Source organism: Pelodiscus sinensis, unplaced genomic scaffold, assembly GCF_049634645.1.
Source record: "Pelodiscus sinensis isolate JC-2024 unplaced genomic scaffold, ASM4963464v1 ctg120, whole genome shotgun sequence".
In the NCBI taxonomy this organism is placed as follows: Eukaryota; Metazoa; Chordata; order Testudines; family Trionychidae; genus Pelodiscus; species Pelodiscus sinensis.
The window spans coordinates 153,708-174,733 of record NW_027466031.1 but is presented as its reverse complement, the minus strand read 5'-3'; the positions used below and the strand labels follow the sequence as shown (position 1 = coordinate 174,733).

General features: G+C 69.4%; 1 protein-coding gene across 1 annotated transcript; it reads left to right on the top strand.

The window, feature by feature from the left end:
* The first annotated feature begins 234 nt into the window (after window positions 1-234).
* ITIH6 (inter-alpha-trypsin inhibitor heavy chain family member 6) lies at window positions 235-20,845 on the top strand. Its single transcript, XM_075918466.1, is given in 15 exon segments — window positions 235-467; window positions 2,961-3,115; window positions 4,610-4,720; window positions 5,075-5,322; window positions 7,367-7,536; window positions 9,099-9,215; window positions 12,797-12,968; window positions 14,997-16,406; window positions 17,441-17,467; window positions 18,088-18,117; window positions 18,226-18,276; window positions 18,356-18,469; window positions 18,928-18,959; window positions 18,961-19,309; window positions 19,398-20,845. Coding segments are annotated over 15 exon segments (3,309 nt in total). The 5' UTR covers window positions 235-374; the 3' UTR covers window positions 19,628-20,845.
* Window positions 20,846-21,026: the final 181 nt, after the last annotated feature.

Below are 21,026 nucleotides of genomic sequence, written 5' to 3'. Positions count from 1 at the left end.
TGCGGGGAGCCACTGCACCTGCAGCCCTAGAGCCGGCCGGGTTGAGAGCGCGGCGATGACCCAGCCAGGGGCCGGGGCGTTCCTTTCCCACTGACCTGCCCGTGGGCGCCCGGGCTCTGCTGACCTGCTGGCAGACGCCCTCCGCTTTGCGTCTTTCCCTTTTCAACCCGGGGCCGGGCTCTCCTGAGCACGTTGTTTGCATTTCGCCTTGCGGAGGGGAGCGCGGAGGCCTGGCCTCCCTCCAGCCGCCGAGGGGCGGACAATCGGGGCTTGTGTCCGCATGAATGCTACATTGAGAGGTGCGGGGTAAGCCCAGGGACCTTTAAGAAGGGCTCTCAGGCTGGGTCTCCTCGGCAGAGCCGCGGGGACGCACCATGCCACGGCTGAGACAGCTGCTGCTCCCTTCCTTCGCCCTCCTGCTGTGCCTGGGGCCTCCTCCCAGCCCCGGGCAGCCCCGGACTCCGGAGGTGAGGCTCAGGGCTTTTCCACTCCCCTCGCTACGGTCTGGGGGCTCGTGGCCGCAGCAGGAGACGTGACACCCGGGGGGCTGGGCCCTGTTTGCCACCTCCAGACTGCAGCGGCCCCTCGCTCTCCCAGCTCCCCCCGCAGAACTGGGGAGAGGACCCAGGTGTCCCAGCTCCCAGCACTAACCACTAGACCCCGCTCCCCTCACAGAGTGGTCGCAGCTGAGTCTGCCCCGCTGCTTCCCTCTAACCACAGGGATCCCATCTCCTCGCCAGCCAACAGCTGCGGGTCCAGTGGGGCTGGGTCGCCGGGGTGGCCTGTCTCTAGGCTGAAAGGTCTTCCGGTCTGTCTGGCACCCAGTGCAGCACAAAGCTAACCCTGCTCAACCCCTCCGGAGCTCCGGCACTGCTCCTGGGCCTGTGGAGCACGGGCAGAGAGAAACCCGCAAACCACGCTGCTCTACCGGGGTGTAGGGCTGTGCCGCTCGCCCGCTGACCCCAGTGGCGCTACGGACGCTGGAGCCCGGCTGGGGTCTGGCCTCACGGACTCCAGGGAGGGAGAAAACTTGTTCCCCTGGCCTCTGAGGACAGGACAAGGAGCAAGCGGCTTAAACTGCAGCGAGGGACGTTTAGGTTGGACATTAGGAAAAACATCCTGCCTGTCAGGGGGGCCAAACACTGGGATCCATTGCCCAGGGAGGTTGTGGAATCCCCATCTCCGGAGACATTGAAGAGCAGGTTAGAGAAATGTCTAGCAGGGATGGGCTAGACAGTGCTGGGTCCTGCCATGGGGGCAGGGGACTGGACTCCATGACTCTCGAGGTCCCTTCCAGTCCTAGTGCTCTAGGATTCTATGATTCCAATGGCGTTAAGGGCGATGGAGTTGGGCTGGGGTCTGGCCCCACTGACTCCAGTGGCCCTATGGGCGATGGAGCCGGGTTGGGGTCTGGCCCCACTGACTCCAGTGGCGGTGTGGGCGATGGAGCCGGGCTGGGGTCTGACTCCAGTGGCGGTGTGGGCAATGGAGCCGGGCTGGGGTCTGACTCCAGTGGCGGTGTGGGCGATGGAGCCGGGCTGGGGTCTGACTCCAGTGGCGGTGTGGGCGATGGAGCCGGGCTGGGGTCTGACTCCAGTGGCGGTGTGGGCGATGGAGCCGGGCTGGGGTCTGACTCCAGTGGCGGTGTGGGCGATGGAGCCGGGCTGGGGTCTGACTCCAGTGGCCCTATGGGCGATGGAGCTGGGCTGGGGTCTGATTCCAGTGGCGGTGTGGGCGATGGAGCCGGGCTGGGGTCTGATTCCAGTGGCGGTGTGGGCGATGGAGCCGGGCTGGGGTCTGACTCCAGTGGCGGTGTGGGCGATGGAGCCGGGCTGGGGTCTGACTCCAGTGGCGGTGTGGGCGATGGAGCCGGGCTGGGGTCTGACTCCAGTGGCCCTATGGGCGATGGAGCTGGGCTGGGGTCTGATTCCAGTGGCGGTGTGGGCGATGGAGCCGGGCTGGGGTCTGACTCCAGTGGCGGTGTGGGCGATGGAGCCGGGCTGGGGTCTGACTCCAGTGGCGGTGTGGGCGATGGAGCCGGGCTGGGGTCTGACTCCAGTGGCCCTATGGGCGATGGAGCTGGGCTGGGGTCTGATTCCAGTGGCGGTGTGGGCGATGGAGCCGGGCTGGGGTCTGATTCCAGTGGCGGTGTGGGCGATGGAGCCGGGCTGGGGTCTGACTCCAGTGGCGGTGTGGGCGATGGAGCCGGGCTGGGGTCTGACTCCAGTGGCGGTGTGGGCGATGGAGCCGGGCTGGGGTCTGACTCCAGTGGCCCTATGGGCGATGGAGCTGGGCTGGGGTCTGATTCCAGTGGCGGTGTGGGCGATGGAGCCGGGCTGGGGTCTGATTCCAGTGGCGGTGTGGGCGATGGAGCCGGGCTGGGGTCTGACTCCAGTGGCGGTGTGGGCGATGGAGCCGGGCTGGGGTCTGACTCCAGTGGCGGTGTGGGCGATGGAGCCGGGCTGGGGTCTGACTCCAGTGGCGGTGTGGGCGATGGAGCCGGGCTGGGGTCTGACTCCAGTGGCGGTGTGGGCGATGGAGCCGGGCTGGGGTCTGACTCCAGTGGCGGTGTGGGCGATGGAGCCGGGCTGGGGTCTGACTCCAGTGGCGGTGTGGGCGATGGAGCCGGGCTGGGGTCTGACTCCAGTGGCGGTGTGGGCGATGGAGCCGGGCTGGGTCTGGCCCCTGTGACACTACGGGCAGAGGCGCTGGAGCTCCACTGTAACGGAGCGGGGCTCCCAGGAGACAGGGTCCCCTCCGCAGTGGGCTCCAGGCACAGGCAGGGCCGGGGCAGGGGAGGATGAGGACTGGGCGGGCTGGGAGCCGCTAGGAAAGGGGGATCCGCGCGGGAAGGGCCGTCTCCTAGGGACACGGGGGTCTAGGCGGCTCTGGCCCGGCCCCCCCATGAGCCACAGGCCGGGGGAGGGGCCGCAGGGCAGACATCCCGCTTGTGTCCCCAGCTCAGCATGCGCAGCTTCTCGGTGCGCTCCACCATCGTGTCCCGCTACGCCACCACCTGCGTCCGGGCCGTCCTGAGCAACGCGCACGCCGGGCCCAAGGAGGCCGTCTTCGACCTGGACCTGCCCGCGGCCGCCTTCATCTCCAACTTCAGCATGTGCGAGCGGGCCGGGCCTGCACCGGGACCTGGGGGAGCACGGAGGGACCGGGGGGGCCCAGAGCCAGCGAGATTAAAGAATGTGGGACGCTGGGGGAGGGATGATGGGGACAGGAGAGAGGGGGTGAGGTAGTCACGAAGGGGGGACAGGTGGGATTGTGGGAAGGGAGATGGAGGGGTGTGCAGGTGGGGACAGGTGGGTGGAGGGATGGGCAGGTGGGTGGAGGGGTGTGTGGGTGGGGACGTGTGGGTGGAGGGCTGGGCGGTGGATGGAGGGGTGTGCGGGTGGGGACGGGTGGGTGGAGGGCTGGGCAGTGGGTGGAGGGGTGTGCTGGTGGGGACGGGTGGGTGGGTGGAGGGGTGTGCGGGTGGGGACGGGTGGGTGGGTGGATGAAGGGGTGTGCGGGTGGGGATGGGCGGTGGATGAAGGGGTGTGCGGGTGGGGATGGGTGGTGGATGAAGGGGTGTGCGGGTGGGGATGGGCGGTGGATGAAGGGGTGTGCGGGTGGGGATGGGCGGTGGATGAAGGGGTGTGCGGGTGGGGATGGGTGGGTGGGTGGAGGGGTGTGCGGGTGGGGATGGGCGGTGGATGAAGGGGTGTGCGGGTGGGGATGGGCGGTGGATGAAGGGGTGTGCGGGTGGGGACGGGTGGGTGGGTGGATGAAGGGGTGTGCGGGTGGGGACGGGTGGGTGGGTGGATGAAGGGGTGTGCGGGTGGGGACGGGGGGGTGGGTGGATGAAGGGGTGTACGGGTGGGGACGGGTGGGTGGGTGGATGAAGGGGTGTGCGGGTGGGGACGGGTGGGTGGGTGGATGAAGGGGTGTGCGGGTGGGGACGGGGCGGTGGGTGGAGGGGTGTGTGGGTGGGGATGGGCGGTGGATGAAGGGGTGTGCGGGTGGGGATGGGTGGGTGGGTGGAGGGGTGTGCGGGTGGGGACGGGGGGGTGGGTGGATGAAGGGGTGTGCGGGTGGGGACGGGGGGGTGGGTGGATGAAGGGGTGTGCGGGTGGGGACGGGGCAGTGGGTGGAAGGGTGTGCGGGTGGGGACGGGGGGGTGGGTGGATGAAGGGGTGTGCGGGTGGGGATGGGCGGTGGATGAAGGGGTGTGCGGGTGGGGATGGGTGGGTGGGTGGAGGGGTGTGCGGGTGGGGACGGGGGGGTGGGTGGATGAAGGGGTGTGCGGGTGGGGATGGGCGGTGGATGAAGGGGTGTGCGGGTGGGGATGGGCGGTGGATGAAGGGGTGTGCGGGTGGGGATGGGCGGTGGATGAAGGGGTGTGCGGGTGGGGACGGGGCGGTGGGTGGAGGGGTGTACGGGTGGGGACGGGGCAGTGGGTGGAAGGGTGTGCGGGTGGGGACGGGGGGGTGGAGGGGGCGTGGGACTGGGGGGTCCCCAGAACCAGCTCTAATCAAGGAGACCCCCCCACACTGTGTCTGCTCCTTTCAGGGGAGGGGCGCGGAGCCATCTCCCACAGCCCCTCTCTCCTCCACCCTAGAACCATCAACAACCAGCTCTACGTGGCGGAGGTGAAAGAGAAGCAGCAAGCCAAGAAGATGTACGATGAGGCCCGGAGACAGGGCAGGACAGCGGCTCACGTTGGCACGAGGTGAGACCCTGGCACCTAGTGGTTAGAGTGGGGGGGGCGGGTTGGGAGCCAGGACTCCTGGTTCTGGGAGGGCAGTGGGGGCTAGTGGGTAGAGCGTGGGGCTGGGGGCTGGACCCTGGGTTCCATCCCTGCTCTGGGAGGGGAGTGGGGGCTAATGGGTAGAGCGAGGGGCCGTGGGGCTGGACCCTGGGTTCCATCCCTGCTCTGGGAGGGCAGTGGGGGCTAGTGGGTAGAGCGTGGGGCTGGGGGCTGGACCCCAGGTTCCATCCCTGCTCTGGGAGGGGAGTGGGGGCTAGTGGGTAGAGCGTGGGGCTGGGGGCTGGACCCCGGGTTCATGGCTGGCGGTGCCCCCAGGGACCGGGAGATGGAGAAGTTCCGGGTCTCTGCCAGCGTGGCGGCCGGCAGCCAGGTGTCCTTCGAGCTGAGCTACGAGGAGCTGCTGCAGCGGCACATGGGGAAGTACCAGCACGCCGTGAGCGTGCGCCCCCAGCAGGTGGTGGAGAACCTCACCGTGGTGGTGAGCATCTCGGAGCGCACCGGCATCGACCACCTCCACGTGCTGCCGCTCCGCACCAGCCGCCTGCTCACCAACGCCGTGCGAGGTACCCGGCGTCTCGCCACGGCCGGGCCTTGTTACTCCGGCGTCTCGCCACGGCCGGGCCTTGTTACTCCGGCGTCTCGCCACGGCCGGGCCTTGTTACTCCGGCGTCTCGCCACGGCCGGGCCTTGTTACTCCGGCGTCTCGCCACGGCCGGGCCTTGTTACTCCGGCGTCTCGCCACGGCCGGGCCTTGTTACTCCGGCGTCTCGCCACGGCCGGGCCTTGTTACTCCGGCGTCTCGCCGCGGCCGGGACTTGTTACTCCGGCGTCTCGCCACGGCCGGGCCTTGTTACTCCGGCGTCTCGCCACGGCCGGGCCTTGTTACTCCGGCGTCTCCCCGCGGCCGGGCCTTGTTACTCCGGCATCTCCCCGCGGCCGGGCCTTGTTACCCGGCGTCTCCCCGCGGCCGGGCCTTGTTACTCCAGCGTCTCCCCGCGGCCGGGCCTTGTTACTCCGGCGTCTCGCCACGGCCGGGCCTTGTTACTCCGGCGTCTCGCCACGGCCGGGCCTTGTTACTCCGGCGTCTCCCCGCGGCCGGGCCTTGTTACTCCGGCATCTCCCCGCGGCCGGGCCTTGTTACCCGGCGTCTCCCTGCGGCCGGGCCTTGTTACCCGGCGTCTCGCCACGGCCGGGCCTTGTTACTCCGGCGTCTCGCCGCGGCCGGGACTTGTTACTCCGGCGTCTCGCCACGGCCGGGCCTTGTTACTCCGGCGTCTCCCCGCGGCCGGGCCTTGTTACTCCGGCATCTCCCCGCGGCCGGGCCTTGTTACCCGGCGTCTCCCTGCGGCCGGGCCTTGTTACCCGGCGTCTCCCTGCGGCCGGGCCTTGTTACCCGGCGTCTCCCTGCGGCCGGGCCTTGTTACTCCAGCGTCTCCCCGCGGCCGGGCCTTGTTACTCCAGCGTCTCCCCGCGGCCGGGCCTTGTTACCCGGCGTCTCCCCGCGGCCGGGCCTTGTTACTCCGGAGTCTCCCTGCGGCCGGGCTTGTTACCCGGCGTCTCCCCGCGGCCGGGCCTTGTTACTCCGGCGTCTCCCTGCGGCCGGGCTTGTTACCCGGCGTCTCCCCGCGGCCGGGCCTTGTTACTCCGGCGTCTCCCCGCGGCCGGGCCTTGTTACTCCAGCGTCTCCCCGCGGCCGGGCCTTGTTACTCCGGCGTCTCCCTGCGGCCGGGCTTGTTACCCGGCGTCTCCCCGCGGCCGGGCCTTGTTACCCGGCGTCTCCCTGCGGCCGGGCCTTGTTACCCGGCGTCTCCCTGCGGCCGGGCCTTGTTACCCGGCGTCTCCCTGCGGCCGGGCCTTGTTACCCGGCGTCTCCCTGCGGCCGGGCCTTGTTACTCCGGGGTCTCCCAAGAGTTTCCTGTAGGCACCCCCCGGGACACAAGCTGCCCAGTCACCGTCAGCCGGAGGGGTCTCCGTGGGCATCTGCTCGGCCCACCTGTGCGTCAGCTCTGGCCCAGCCCTGTTCCTCCTTTCCGGGCCGCCTAGCGGCAGCTGCCACCCTGGGGTTACCCTCCCGCGGCTGGGCCCAGAGCCCCTGCTCAGCGTTTGGGCCTTGTCCTTGGAGCCCTTCTCTGCGGCGTGAGCCGCCGGCCCGCCGGACGCTTCCGCTCGCAGGCTGGGTCTGAGCCGGCTCTCGCGGCTCTTCGCGGGCCCTTCCCAACCATCGCCGCCCTCCTGCCGTGTGGGGTGCAGGCTGCCAGCGGCGGCCGCCACGCCCGGGCCCCATCGGGGAGAAAGCCCCCTTGACGCCCAGGTGACACCCCCGCGTCCCATGAGCTCTTCAGGCTCCCGTCTACCCCGGCAGCGGGTGCCCCGAGTCGCCGTAGGGCGCTGCCCCAGCTGGTGCCCCGCATGCCCGTCCCCCTGCAGCCAGGCTGCCACGCACGCTGTTCAGTCGGGTCCCTCTGGCTCCGCGCCCCGGCTCCTTCCTTCCGTCCCGCTCCCCGGGCCGCCGATTCCTGGGTTCCTTCCCGGGCGCTGAGAAAGGGGGTGGCAGGAGTCTGCCGGGAGGGCTCTGTCTCGTACCCTGACGGGGGGGCGTCTCTGCAGGGGCTGCCGGCGCGCCGCCCTCCACCAGGGTGGAGAAGGGGAGCCACTGCGCCTGGGTGGTCTTCCGCCCGAGCCCGCAGGAGCAGGCGGCGTTCTCCAGCTCCGGCATCCTGGGGGACTTCGTGGTTCAGTACGACGTGGCCATGCCGGACGTGGCGGGGGACGTGCAGGTAGGGGCGCTGGTGGCCGGGAGGCGGGAGGGGCTGGCGTGGCGTCGCGGGGGTGCCGGCTTGGCTCTGTGCTGGCCGGGTTACGTGGCGGGGGACGTGCAGGTAGGGGCGCTGGTGGCCGGGAGGCGGGAGGGGCTGGCGTGGCGTCGCGGGGGTGCCGGCTTGGCTCTGTGCTGGCCGGGTTACGTGGCGGGGGACGTGCAGGTAGGGGCGCTGGTGGCCGGGAGGCGGGAGGGGCTGGCGTGGCGTCGCGGGGGTGCCGGCTTGGCTCTGTGCCACGGGTTACGTGGCGGGGGACGTGCAGGTAGGGGCGCGGTGGCCGGGAGGCGGGAGGGGCTGGCGTGGCGTCGCGGGGGTGCCGGCTTGGCTCTGTGCTGGCTGGGTTACGTGGCGGGGGACGTGCAGGTAGGGGCGCTGGTGGCCGGGAGGCGGGAGGGGCTGGCGTGGCGTCGCGGGGGTGCCGGCTTGGCTCTGTGCTGGCCGGGTTACGTGGCGGAGGACGTGCAGGTAGGGGCGCTGGTGGCCGGGAGGCGGGAGGGGCTGGCGTGGCGTCGCGGGGGTGCCGGCTTGGCTCTGTGCTGGCCGGGTTACGTGGCGGGGGACGTGCAGGTAGGGGCGCTGGTGGCCGGGAGGCGGGAGGGGCTGGCGTGGCGTCGCGGGGGTGCCGGCTTGGCTCTGTGCCACGGGTTACGTGGCGGGGGACGTGCAGGTAGGGGCGCTGGTGGCCGGGAGGCGGGAGGGGCTGGCGTGGCGTCGCGGGGGTGCCGGCTTGGCTCTGTGCCACGGGTTACGTGGCGGGGGACGTGCAGGTAGGGGCGCTGGTGGCCGGGAGGCGGGAGGGGCTGGCGTGGCGTCGCGGGGGTGCCGGCTTGGCTCTGTGCTGGCCGGGTTACGTGGCGGGGGACGTGCAGGTAGGGGCGCTGGTGGCCGGGAGGCGGGAGGGGCTGGCGTGGCGTCGCGGGGGTGCCGGCTTGGCTCTGTGCTGGCTGGGTTACGTGGCGGGGGACGTGCAGGTAGGGGCGCTGGTGGCCGGGAGGCGGGAGGGGCTGGCGTGGCGTCGCGGGGGTGCCGGCTTGGCTCTGTGCTGGCCGGGTTACGTGGCGGGGGACGTGCAGGTAGGGGCGCTGGTGGCCGGGAGGCGGGAGGGGCTGGCGTGGCGTCGCGGGGGTGCCGGCTTGGCTCTGTGCCACGGGTTAGGTGGCGTTCCCGGCGACTCACCCCAGGGGTGTTGGGCCCGACCCCACGATCCCAACCCCTGGCCAGGGTCAAAGGGCAGGCGGGGGGGGTCAGTCGGGGCGGGGCTAGGAGGAAGGGGGGGGAGGGGCCCGGGAGCCCTCCCCCCCAGGAATGAGGCTGCCTGCCCTGGGTCGACCCGATGCTCCGTCTGCCGGTGGAGAGTCCCCTCTGGCTGCGGGTGGGCGCAGGGCGGGGGCCCCGACACGCCGGGACAGGCGGATGCCCAGGCAACCCCCCCCACTGTCCCACCCATGGGCTCTCCCGGCCCCCACCCCGCCCAGGGCAGCCCCCCCACCTCACCCCTTTGGCCCTGCGCCCCCCGGCAGATCTACAACGGCTACTTCGCCCACTACTTCGCGCCCCGGGCGCTGCCCCCCGTGCCCAAGGACGTGGTGTTCGTCATCGACGTCAGCGGCTCCATGCACGGCACCAAGATCAGGCAGGTGAGAGGCCGGGGGGCAGGCGGGTGAGGGCAGAGGAGGCGGCTGGGGGGTGGATTTGGAAGCACCCGCCCCTGCGAACAGCAGCTCCCCCAGGCCCGAGGCGGCAGCAGCCATCGTCTAGTTAGATACTGTCCACTCATGCCACGCTGCACCCCCCGCCCCAAGCTGGGCTGGCTTGGGGGGCAGGGAGGGGGCAGGGCCTTGGCTTGGAAGGCAGGGGGGGCAAGGCCCTGCTTTGGGGGGCCCTGGCTTGGGGGACAGGAGGGCAAGGCCCTGCTTTGGGGGGCAGGGGGAGCAGGGCTCTGGTTTCGGGGGTGGCTTCTGGTGCCGGTGCTGCCGCATCTGTTCTCCGCTGTGTCCCTGCTACCCCAGCCCCCCCCTGTGCTCCCGCCAGCTGAGCCCCACGCCTGGCTGGGGGCGGGCAGGGCCGGGGCCTCCCCACGTGTGGCGCAAGCTGTGTGGGGTGCGAGAAGGCCTGGTGGGGGAGCGGGGCTGATCCCGAGCGGGCCCGGGTGTCGGTGGGAAGGGAGTCGCTGTACCGGGGCGGCGCTTGCTGGCCAGTCTTGGTACCCGGAAGGACGGGGGGCAGGTCTCTGGCCTGCGTGAGACCAGGAGGAGCTGGATCGCCGGGGCCTGCGCCACGCGGCCCGGGAGTGGTCGGACTCGGAGGAACGGGAGCGTGGGGCAGAGGGGCCGGGCGGCGTGGGGCAGCTCGCGGGAGAGGCGGCTGAATTTGGCCAGTTGCGGCGGCGGCGAGGAGGCCAGACAAGCCCCCGGAGCATCCGACGTCTCCTTGTGGTGACGGAGAAACGTCAACTCGCAATGTCACAGCCAGCCGGCCCTGTCTGCCCCCTGCTACCGGGGACGGGGAGACTTGTGGGGCCCTCGCAATGTCACAGCCAGCCGGCCCTGTCTGCCCCCTGCTACCGGGGACGGGGAGACCTGCGTGGCCCTCGCAATGTCACAGCCAGCCGGCCCTGTCTGCCCGCTGCTACCGGGGACGGGGAGACTTGTGGGGCCCTCGCAATGTCACAGCCAGCCGGCCCTGTCTGCCCCCTGCTACCGGGGACGGGGAGACTTGTGGGGCCCTCGCAATGTCACAGCCAGCCGGCCCTGTCTGCCCCCTGCTACCGGGGACGGGGAGACTTGTGGGGCCCTCGCAATGTCACAGCCAGCCGGCCCTGTCTGCCCCCTGCTACCGGGGACGGGGAGACCTGCGGGGCCCTCGCAATGTCACAGCCAGCCGGCCCTGTCTGCCCGCTGCTACCGGGGACGGGGAGACTTGTGGGGCCCTCGCAATGTCACAGCCAGCCGGCCCTGTCTGCCCGCTGCTACCGGGGACGGGGAGACTTGTGGGGCCCTCGCAATGTCACAGCCAGCCGGCCCTGTCTGCCCCCTGCTACCGGGGACGGGGAGACTTGTGGGGCCCTCGCAATGTCACAGCCAGCCGGCCCTGTCTGCCCCCTGCTACCGGGGACGGGGAGACTTGTGGGGCCCTCGCAATGTCACAGCCACCCGGCCCTGTCTGCCCCCTGCTACCGGGGACGGGGAGACTTGTGGGGCCCTCGCAATGTCACAGCCAGCCGGCCCTGTCTGCCCCCTGCTACCGGGGACGGGGAGACTTGTGGGGCCCTCGCAATGTCACAGCCAGCCGGCCCTGTCTGCCCCCTGCTACCGGGGACGGGGAGACTTGTGGTGCCCTCGCAATGTCACAGCCAGCCGGCCCTGTCTGCCCCCTGCTACCGGGGACGGGGAGACTTGTGGGGCCCTCGCAATGTCACAGCCAGCCGGCCCTGTCTGCCCCCTGCTACCGGGGACGGGGAGACTTGTGGGGCCCTCGCAATGTCACAGCCAGCCGGCCCTGTCTGCCCCCTGCTACCGGGGACGGGGAGACTTGTGGGGCCCTCGCAATGCAGCAAGGGGCAGTGCTGAAGTCAGAGCCCCGGCGCCGAGCTGGACGTGCTAAGCGTGGAGCCCGCCAATCTCCCGGCTGCGCTCGCACAAAGCAAGAGAGATCCGCAGGCAGAGACACTCCCCACAGGACACTGCAGAGCAGGGAGGAGCCGGGCCGCCCTGCAGGGAGAGGTGGCAGCCGCTAATGACGGGGTGTGGAAGGCTCCTATATCCCTCTTCTGGCAGATGAGGTGTGACTGGGAGGTGTATCCCTCGGTCCCAACACCTCTCTCTGGCTGGCCGTGCGGCTGTGCCGGGGTGTATGTGTGAGGTGTATCCCTCGGTCCCAACACCTCTCTCTGGCTGGCCCTGCGGCTGTGCCGGGGTGTATGTGTGAGGTGTATCCCTCGGTCCCAACACCTCTCTCTGGCTGGCCGTGCGGCTGTGCCGGGGTGTATGTGTGAGGTGTATCCCTTGGTACCAACACCTCTCTCTGGCTGGCCGTGCGGCTGTGCCGGGGTGTATGTGTGAGGTGTATCCCTCGGTCCCAACACCTCTCTCTGGCTGGCCATGCGGCTGTGCCAGGGTGTATGTGTGAGGTGTATCCCTCGGTCCCAACACCTCTCTCTGGCTGGCCGTGCGGCTGTGCCGGGGTGTATGTGTGAGGTGTATCCCTCGGTCCCAACACCTCTCTCTGGCTGGCCCTGCGACTGTGCCGGGGTGTATGTGTGAGGTGTATCCCTCGGTCCCAACACCTCTCTCTGGCTGGCCGTGCAGCTGTGCCGGGGTGTATGTGTGAGGTGTATCCCTCGGTCCCAACACCTCTCTCTGGCTGGCCCTGCGGCTGTGCCGGGGTGTATGTGTGAGGTGTATCCCTCGGTCCCAACACCTCTCTCTGGCTGGCCGTGCGGCTGTGCCGGGGTGCGTGTGTGAGGTGTATCCCTCAGTCCCAACACCTCTCTCTGGCTGACCGTGCGGCTGTGCCGGGGTGTATGTGTGAGGTGTATCCCTCGGTCCCAACACCTCTCTCTGGCTGGCCGTGCGGCTGTGCCGGGGTGTATGTGTGAGGTGTATCCCTCGGTCCCAACACCTCTCTCTGGCTGACCGTGCGGCTGTGCCGGGGTGTATGTGTGAGGCGTATCCCTCGGTACCAACACCTCTCTCTGGCTGACCGTGCGGCTGTGCCGGGGTGTATGTGTGAGGCGTATACCACCTGAGATGTTGGGTATTTTCTGAATTTTTTCCCGGCCAGGAGGCGAAAATGCCGGGCACCTGGCAACCCTACAAACACTCAGCACCCGGCCTCCCCCCCCAACTCCTCTGGCCACCAACATCCCCAGCCCCTGAAGCCCAGGCCCCATGCTTCCCCTGGGTCTTAGTGCTCAACCGCTCCCCGTCCCTAGCCCTGCACTCACTCTTAAAGGGGACCTGCTCTTTTAATGCTGGTTTATTTGACATTTTACAGTTTCTATTGGCTGAATAAGTCCTTGGAATCCCTTTTTTTTGTTTAACAACTTTGGTCTCCCCCCCTTTTCCCCCTTCAACAGAATTTTTTCCCGTTTTTTGGGGGGTGTTGGGTATTCTTTGGTTCAACCATCTGGCAACCCTCCCCCCTGCCCCCTTTGGAAAGCTTGCGGCATGCCCCGCCCTGCCCCGGTGGAGTGGCCATGGCTGCCTTTGTGCCCCAGACCAGGAAGGCCATGCACGCCATCCTGAGCGACCTGCACCCGGACGACGGCTTCAACATCGTCACCTTCTCGGACACCGTGCACGTGTGGCAGGCGGGCCACGCCGTCCCCGCCACGGCCCAGAACCTCCGCAGCGCCAAGGACCACGTCCACCGGCTGGAGGCGGACGGATGTGAGTCTGGGGGGTCCCCCGCAGCCAGGCCCCGCCCTGCCCCCTACACCCCCGAGGCGCCCCACACAGCCAGGCCCCTGCCGCGCCCCCAGCGTATTCTGAGGTGGCCTGGATCTGCCCCCGAAACTCAGGGCCCCGCCCGGCCATGGGAGAGCCGCCCCCCACCTCCCCGCGCTCTGCTCGCCTGGGCCCCATGGGGCGCTGCTAGGCGAGGGGAGGGGCTCTTTCTGCCGGCAGCCACCTCAGTGGGGTTTCTCTTTTGGCTTCTCACTTGCGGCCCCGACTGATTTTCTGTGGCTCTGCAGCCCCCACGCCAAAAATGGTTCCCTACCCCCGGACTACTGGGATGCGGGGGAACTGGGAGCCAGGACGCTGGGTTCTCTCCTGCTCGGGGAGGGGAGTGGGGGCTAGTGGGTAGAGCCAGGGGCAGGCGGCCAGGACGCTGGGTTCTCTCCCGATCGGGGAGGGGAGTGGGGGCTAGTGGGTAGAGCCAGGGGCAGGCAGCCAGGACGCTGGGTTCTCTCCCGATCGGGGAGGGGAGTGGGGGCTAGTGGGTAGAGCCAGGGGCAGGCGGCGAGGACGCTGGGTTCTCTCCCGCTCGGGGAGGGGAGTGGGGGCTAGTGGGTAGAGCCAGGGGCAGGCGGCGAGGACGCTGGGTTCTCTCCCCCTCGGGGAGGGGAGTGGGGGCTAGTGGGTAGAGCCAGGGGCAGGCGGCCAGGACGCTGGGTTCTCTCCTGCTCGGGGAGGGGAGTGGGGGCTAGTGGGCAGAGCCAGGGGCAGGGGGCCAGGACGCTGGGTTCTCTCCTGCTCAGGGAGGGGAGTGGGGGCTAGTGGGTAGAGCCAGGGGCAGGCGGCCAGGACGCTGGGTTCTCTCCCGATCGGGGAGGGGAGTGGGGGCTAGTGGGTAGAGCCGGGGCCAGGCAGCCAGGACGCTGGGTTCTCTCCTGCTCGGGGAGGATGTGGGGGCTAGTGGGTAGAGCCGGGGCCAGACAGCCAGGACGCTGGGTTCTCTCCCGATCGGGGAGGGGAGTGGGGGCTAGTGGGTAGAGCCAGGGGCAGGCGGCCAGGACGCTGGGTTCTCTCCTGCTCGGGGAGGGTGTGGGGGCTAGCGGGTAGAGCCGGGGCCAGGCAGCCAGGACGCTGGGTTCTCTCCTGCTCGGGGAGGATGTGGGGGCTAGTGGGTAGAGCCGGGGCCAGACAGCCAGGACGCTGGGTTCTCTCCCGATCGGGGAGGGGAGTGGGGGCTAGTGGGTAGAGCCAGGGGCAGGCGGCCAGGACGCTGGGTTCTCTCCTGCTCGGGGAGGGTGTGGGGGCTAGCGGGTAGAGCCGGGGCCAGGCAGCCAGGACGCTGGGTTCTCTCCTGCTCGGGGAGGATGTGGGGGCTAGTGGGTAGAGCCGGGGCCAGACAGCCAGGACGCTGGGTTCTCTCCCGATCGGGGAGGGGAGTGGGGGCTAGTGGGTAGAGCCAGGGGCAGGCGGCCAGGACGCTGGGTTCTCTCCCGATCAGGGAGGGGAGTGGGGGCTAGTGGGTAGAGCCAGGGGCAGGCGGCCAGGACGCTGGGTTCTCTCCTGCTCGGGGAGGGTGTGGGGGCTAGTGGGTAGAGCCGGGGCCAGGCAGCCAGGATGCTGGGTTCTCTCCTGCTCGGGGAGGGTGTGGGGGCTAGTGGGTAGAGCCGGGGCCAGGCAGCCAGGACGCTGGGTTCTCTCCCAATCGGGGAGGGGAGTGGGGGCTAGTGGGTAGAGCCAGGGGCAGGCAGCCAGGGTGCTGGGTTCTCTCCTACTCGGGGAGGGGAGTGGGGGCTAGTGGGTAGAGGCGGGGCAGGCGGCCAGGACGTTGGGTTCTCTCCCGATCAGGGAGGGGAGTGGGGCCTAGTGGGTAGAGCCGGGGCCAGGCAGCCAGGACGCTGGGTTCTCTCCTGCTTGGGGAGGGGAGTGGGGCCTAGTGGGTAGAGCCGGGGGCTGGCGGCCAGGATGCTCAGGGGACTTGAAAGGCTGAACTCGGGACCCTCCTTCCTTTCTCTCGCTCAGGGACCGACATCAACAAAGCCCTGCTGGAGGCCGCCTCGTTGCTGGCGCAGAGCCCGCTGGAGCCGCCCCCCCGCCGGATCCCCCTGCTCATCTTCCTGACGGACGGGGAGCCCACGGCAGGCGTGACCTCCGGTGCCCGCATCCTGGCCAACGTGCGGCAGGCCCTGGGGGGCTCCGTCGCCCTCTTCAGCCTGGCCTTCGGGGACGACGCCGACTACGGGCTACTGCGGCGCCTGGCGCTGGAGAACCAGGGCGTGGCCCGGCGCATCTACGAGGACGCGGACGCCACGCTGCAGCTCACGGGCTTCTACGAGGAGATCGCCAGCCCGCTGCTCTCCGACGTGGCCCTCTCCTACCGCGAGGGCGCCGACCTCACCCGCACCCTCTTCCCCCACTACTTCCGCGGCTCCGAGCTGGTGGTGGCCGGGCGCGTGGCCGCGGGAGCCACCGAGCTGCAGGTGCAGGCCGTGGGCCAGGGCCACACCGGGCAGCTGAGCCTGCAGAACGAGATCGCGGCCAATGCCACGGAGGCCTCCCCCTTCGGCTGCTCTCCGGACCTGGGGCAGATCGGGCGCTTTGTGCAGCGCCTCTGGGCGTTCTCCACCATCCGGGATCTGCTGCAGGCCCGGTTCCGCTCCAACGACACGGCCGCCCGGCGCCTGCTCACGGAGAAGGCCACGAACCTCTCGCTGAAGTACAACTTTGTCACGCCCGTCACCTCGCTGGTGGTGGTCAGGCCGGAGGATGAGGAGAAGCGTCCCGAGCTGCAGGCCACGCTGGGGACCTCTGGCACGCTGCGGGCCACCACGGCCAGCCACCAGGCCACCAAAGTAGCCAGAGCCACGTCCGGCCCGGGAGCCACGGCTAGCTTGCTGCCTGAGGATGCCACCCGAGTCACGTCCGTGGCCCCTACCACGGTCCTTCCTCTCTGCAGCCCAGCCCAAGCCACGCCTGTCCCAGGAGCACCTGCCACGTCCCAGGGCACCTCCAAACCAGCCCAAGCCACGGTGCCCACAGCCCACGGCGTCATCAAAGCAGCCCAAGCCACGCCCGGAAGAGCACCCAAAGCTGGGAAGCCCAGGGCCACGGCTCATCTGCCGCCGAGCCCAGGATCAGCCACCACCAAGGGCATGGCCACGGTCCAGCAGCAGCCAGCCACCAAACACCAACCACAGCCCCGAACAGAGAGGGCCCCGTTCTCCTGGGCCACGGCGGCTGCCACTCCCGGGCCAGAGGCCAAGGGCCCCCGTGGCGCCGAGGGCTCCGTTGTGCCCACCGATCTCAGCCACCGGCTGCTGCTGCTGCCGGCCGAAGCACGGCTCCTGTCGGGAGAGGAACTGGAGGAGGAGTTTGTGGAGTCCCTCGACCCGCCAGCCGTGTACAGCTTCGTGGCGGCCAAAGGAGAGAAGGGTGGGGGTCCTCTCGCTGCCCATCCCCCCACGGCCCTCCCCCCGCTGCCTCCTTCCCCGGGGCCGGGAGGGTTCCTCAATCCCCCTCGCCGTGCTCCCCCCGCCGCTGCCGGGATCCCCCCCACCCCCAGCTTCCCATCCACCTCCCCCCCACAACCCCCGCTGCCGGGATCCCCCCCACCCCCAGCTTCCCATCCACCTCCCCCCAAACCCCCCGATGCCGGGATCCCCCCCACCCCCAGCTTCCCATCCACCTCCCCCCCACACCCCCCGATGCCGGGATCCCCCCCACCCCCAGCTTCCCATCCACCTCCCCCCACACCCCCCGATGCCGGGATCCCCCCCACCCCCAGCTTCCCATCCACCTCCCCCCACACCCCCCGATGCCGGGATCCCCCCCACCCCCAGCTTCCCATCCACCTCCCCCCACACCCCCCGATGCCGGGATCCCCCCCACCCCCAGCTTCCCATCCACCTCCCCCCCACACCCCCCGATGCCGGGATCCCCCCCACCCCCAGCTTCCCATCCACCTCCCCCCCACACCCCCCGATGCCGGGATCCCCCCCACCCCCAGCTTCCCATCCACCTCCCCCCACACCCCCCGATGCCGGGATCCCCCCCACCCCCAGCTTCCCATCCACCTCCCCCCCACACCCACCGATGCCGGGATCCCCCCCACCCCCAGCTTCCCATCCACCTCCCCCCCACGCCCCCCGCTGCCGGGATCCCCCCCACCCCCAGCTTCCCATCCACCTCCCCCCCACACCCTCCGATGCCAGGATCCCCCCCACCCACAGCTTCCCATCCACCTCCCCCACCTGCGCCCCCTGCTGCCGGGATCCCCCCCACCCCCAGCTTCCCATCCACCTCCCCCCACCCCCCCCGCTGCTGGGATCCCCCCTCGGCCTGTGCTCCCCCGGCTGCCTGCCTCGTTCCCCCCACTTCCCCCATCCCCCACTCCCCAGCCACCTGGCTCCTGACGGCAGGGGTCCCCGCAGGTGCTGGGGGTTTATTCTGGCTCCTTCTCTCTCCAGGTGTCCTGGATTACGAAGACTACCCAGGTAACCCCCCCGGTGGAAGGCAGCCGGGGTCGTCCCAGCCTGCTGCCCCTTGAAGGCCAAGATCCCTGGGAGCTGTAGGCCCGCTGGGCTGGCAGCTTGGCCTGCTAAGAGTTGGGCAGGAGATGACAGGGCAGGTCCCATCCCTCCACCCCCCGCTGCACCAGAGCCTGCAGGAGCAAGGCCCCCTCCCCACAGCCCCCAGTGCCTGGGAGCAGCGACCCACGGCCGAGGTGCAGGGACATGTGGGGCTGAGCCCAGAGCCCCAGCCAGGGGGACTCTCCGGCGGCAGGTAGAGGAGAAGGGCTGTCGGGTCCCAGGACCCAGCGTAGCCCCGACTCCTCACGGGAGCCAGGAGCAGCCTGGGGGGGGGGGGGGGGGGAGTCAAGGCCCTGCCCCCCTCCCTGCCTCCGCCGCCCGCCGAGACTCCCCTCGCACCCGCCGCAGCCAGCCCCAGCCCCGGGTCACCCCTTGAACCCTCCAGCCAGGCCGCAGGGCGCCCCCGTCCCGCTTCCCCCAGCACCGGCCCAGGCTCGCTCGGGCCCCGTCTTCCCCCCGCAGCCAGGAGAGCGAGAGCCGGACGCAGCCCCTGCCCCCTCCCTGACTCTGCCTCTCCCCACCAGGCTCGCCGGAGGGGCCGGGCGGCGACACAGGTAAGCGGCCGGGGGGGGCTGTGCCAGGCCGGGCCCGCTGGGGGAGGGGGCCAGAGACGGGGGGTTGCTCCGTCCCACTGGCTCTGACCCTCTCTCCTCCCCCCGCAGCGGGCCTGGCAAACCTGGCTGGTGCCAAGTTCTTCACCTTCTCCTCCTCAGGTAAGGCTGCCTGGGCGGGGGTGGGTGGGGCCAGCCTGGTTCCTCCCCCTCACCCCTCCCCCCCGTGCTCTGCTTGCAGTGGATGGAGACCCCCACTTTGTGGCCCGCCTGCCTGGCTCTCCGGAGATGCTGTGCTTCACCCTGGACGGGCACCCCGGGGACCTGCTCCAGCTGCTGACCGACCCCCCCAGAGGTGAGAGCCCCCGGGCTCCTGGGCCCTGGGCGGGGAGTGGGGCCTGGTGGTTAGAGCAGGGGGCCGGTCTCCTGGGGTCTCTCCCGGGCTCTGGGCGGGGAGTGGGGCCTGGTGGTCAGAGCAGGGGGCCCAGTCCGCTGGGCTCTCTCCTGGGCTCTGGGGTCCGGGGGGAGGTCCAGGTGGGGGTGCACCATGGGGAAAAGAGGGGGTCCCTTGGGGTCTGTCTACACTACACTAGTTCGAACTAGGCTGGTAATGTAGGCAACCGGAGTTGCAAATGAAGCCCAGGATTTGAACTTCCCGGGCTTCATTTGCATATATCCGGGCGCCGCCATTTTGAAATGTCCGCTAGTTCGGACTCCGTGCCCACCCCTTGCTCCTGGTTCGAACTAGGGCGGTAGTGTAGACATACCCTGACAGCGCAGTGGACGCAGCGTGACCTGTGCTCTCTCCCCCAGGCCTGGCTGTCCACGGACACCTCGTTGGCGCCCCCCCCCCGGCCGGGCTCGGAGGGCCGGCCCCGCACCTACCTGGACGCCATCACGGTGCTCGCGGGGGCCCCCCGGCTGCGCTACGCCATCAACGTGACACTGCAGGGCATGGCCCTGCGGGGAGAGGGGGCCCTGGATCTGCCCTTCGGCCGCCCGGCCTGGACCAGCCGCCCGGGGCTGGGCGTGCGGGTGGGGCCGGGCGCCAGCGTGACCCTGCGGCTGGGCGCCGGGCTGGAGTTCGTGGTCCAGCGCCATCGGTACAGCCACCCCAGCACCCTGCAGAGAGACCACCTGGGCTTCTACGTGCTGGACGGCCGCGGGCTCTCGGCCCAGGCCCATGGGCTGCTGGGTAAGGGCATCGGGGCCCCCTCCCCTCCCCCGCTGCCCTCTGGAGGGGGGTTCCCGCCAGTCACCCCTGCCCCCTCTCGCCCCTGCAGGTCAGTTCCAGGCCGCTGACATCCAGCTGTGGCCGGGCAGCGGGGAGCAGCCCCCGCGGCTGCAGAGAGGGGGCGCCGTGGTGCCGGCCCTGCGGGTGACCAGGCTGCTGAAGGACTCGCCCCTGCCGGCCCACCAGGGCCCCTGCTGGCTGGTGAAGGGCGCCGCCCTGGAGGCCCTGCTGGGCGGGGCCTATGGCGCGTTTGTGGTCCCCAGCCCACCAGAGATGTGAGGCCGGAGGGCGTGGCCCAGCCACTGGGCTGGGTGGGGCTCCTGTAGCCCGGCCCTGAGACTGGCCCCCCCATTCCCGCAGTGGGGCAGCCCACATCCCCCTCCCCATTCACGGATTCCAGGTGCAATGGCCCTCAGAGCCTGGATTTAAGGTGGAATCGTTCCTCTCCCCCTTCCAATCGTGGATTTAAGGTGGAACGCTCCCTTTCCCCAGGGATCATGGATTTAAAGCAGAATCCTCCCTCCCCAGGGTCCCTCACAGACCAGATTTCAAGTGGAATTCTTCCTTCCCAGCAGGGACCCTGAATTAGGCGGACTCGCTTTCCCCTGGCCACACAAGTTCTGAATCAAGGTAGACCCCCCCCCCCCCATGAGCAGATGCAGAATCCTCGAATGGTAGCACACTAGAACCGGGAGGAACCACGAGAGGCATCGTGGCCGGCCCACCCCTGCCCTCACTTCTAGACCAGGGCTACTCAGCTTTGGAAGCCCCGGGGGCCACAGTGATGCTCACAGCACACGCCGAGGCCCGCAACTCATGCAAATCTATATGCAAATAGCGTCTTTCACACTGACAGGCGTGAATGCCAAGGTGCAGGCCAGACGACAACTCGCAGAACATTGAAGTCAGTTCTGCAGATATTAATACAACGCAACATTGACCCGATTTCCACCTGCCCCGTAGGACAGCACTTGACAATGCCGGAGCAATGACAGTCCAGGAATGGACCTTCTAAAACGCCTCTCAACAGAAGGCCATTACAGGGACCACTTTTTTGTTTTGGCTCCCACCGGGGGGCCACATCTGGCCCACGGGCCGTGTGTTGATTAGCCCTGGTCTAGCCCGTCCCTGGCAGGGGTCTGTTTGACCCGCTCTTCAATATCTCCAGGGACGGAGATTCCACAACCCCCCCAGGCAACTTATCCCAGTGTGTCACCACCCAGCGGCCAGGACGTGTTTCCTAAGGTCCAACCTAAACCTCCCTTGCTGCAGTTTAAGCCCCTTGCTTCTTGGCCTGTGCTCAGAGGTCAAGGGGAACAATTTTTCTCCCTCCTCCTTGTAACACCCTTTTAGATACCTGAAAACCGCCCCCCCCCACACCTCCCCCAAGTCCTCTCCCCTCCAAACCACAGGTCCTTAATTTAAGTGGGATTTCCTTTCCAAGTGCAATTTGGCGATTTGGTGGAATGGATACGGGTTATTGATTTAAGGTGGATTTTTCTCCGTGTGCTTGTGTGTGAATCATTTGTTCAGCAAGGATTCGTCCCCCCCCCCCCCCCCTGCAGGAAACTTACTCTGGCCCCTTCAGGAGGTAGCTGAGTTAGTGCTACCTGACCACTTGCCAGCTCTACCTGCAGTTATAGGAGAACCTTGGATTTCAGGTGGATCCCATCCCCCG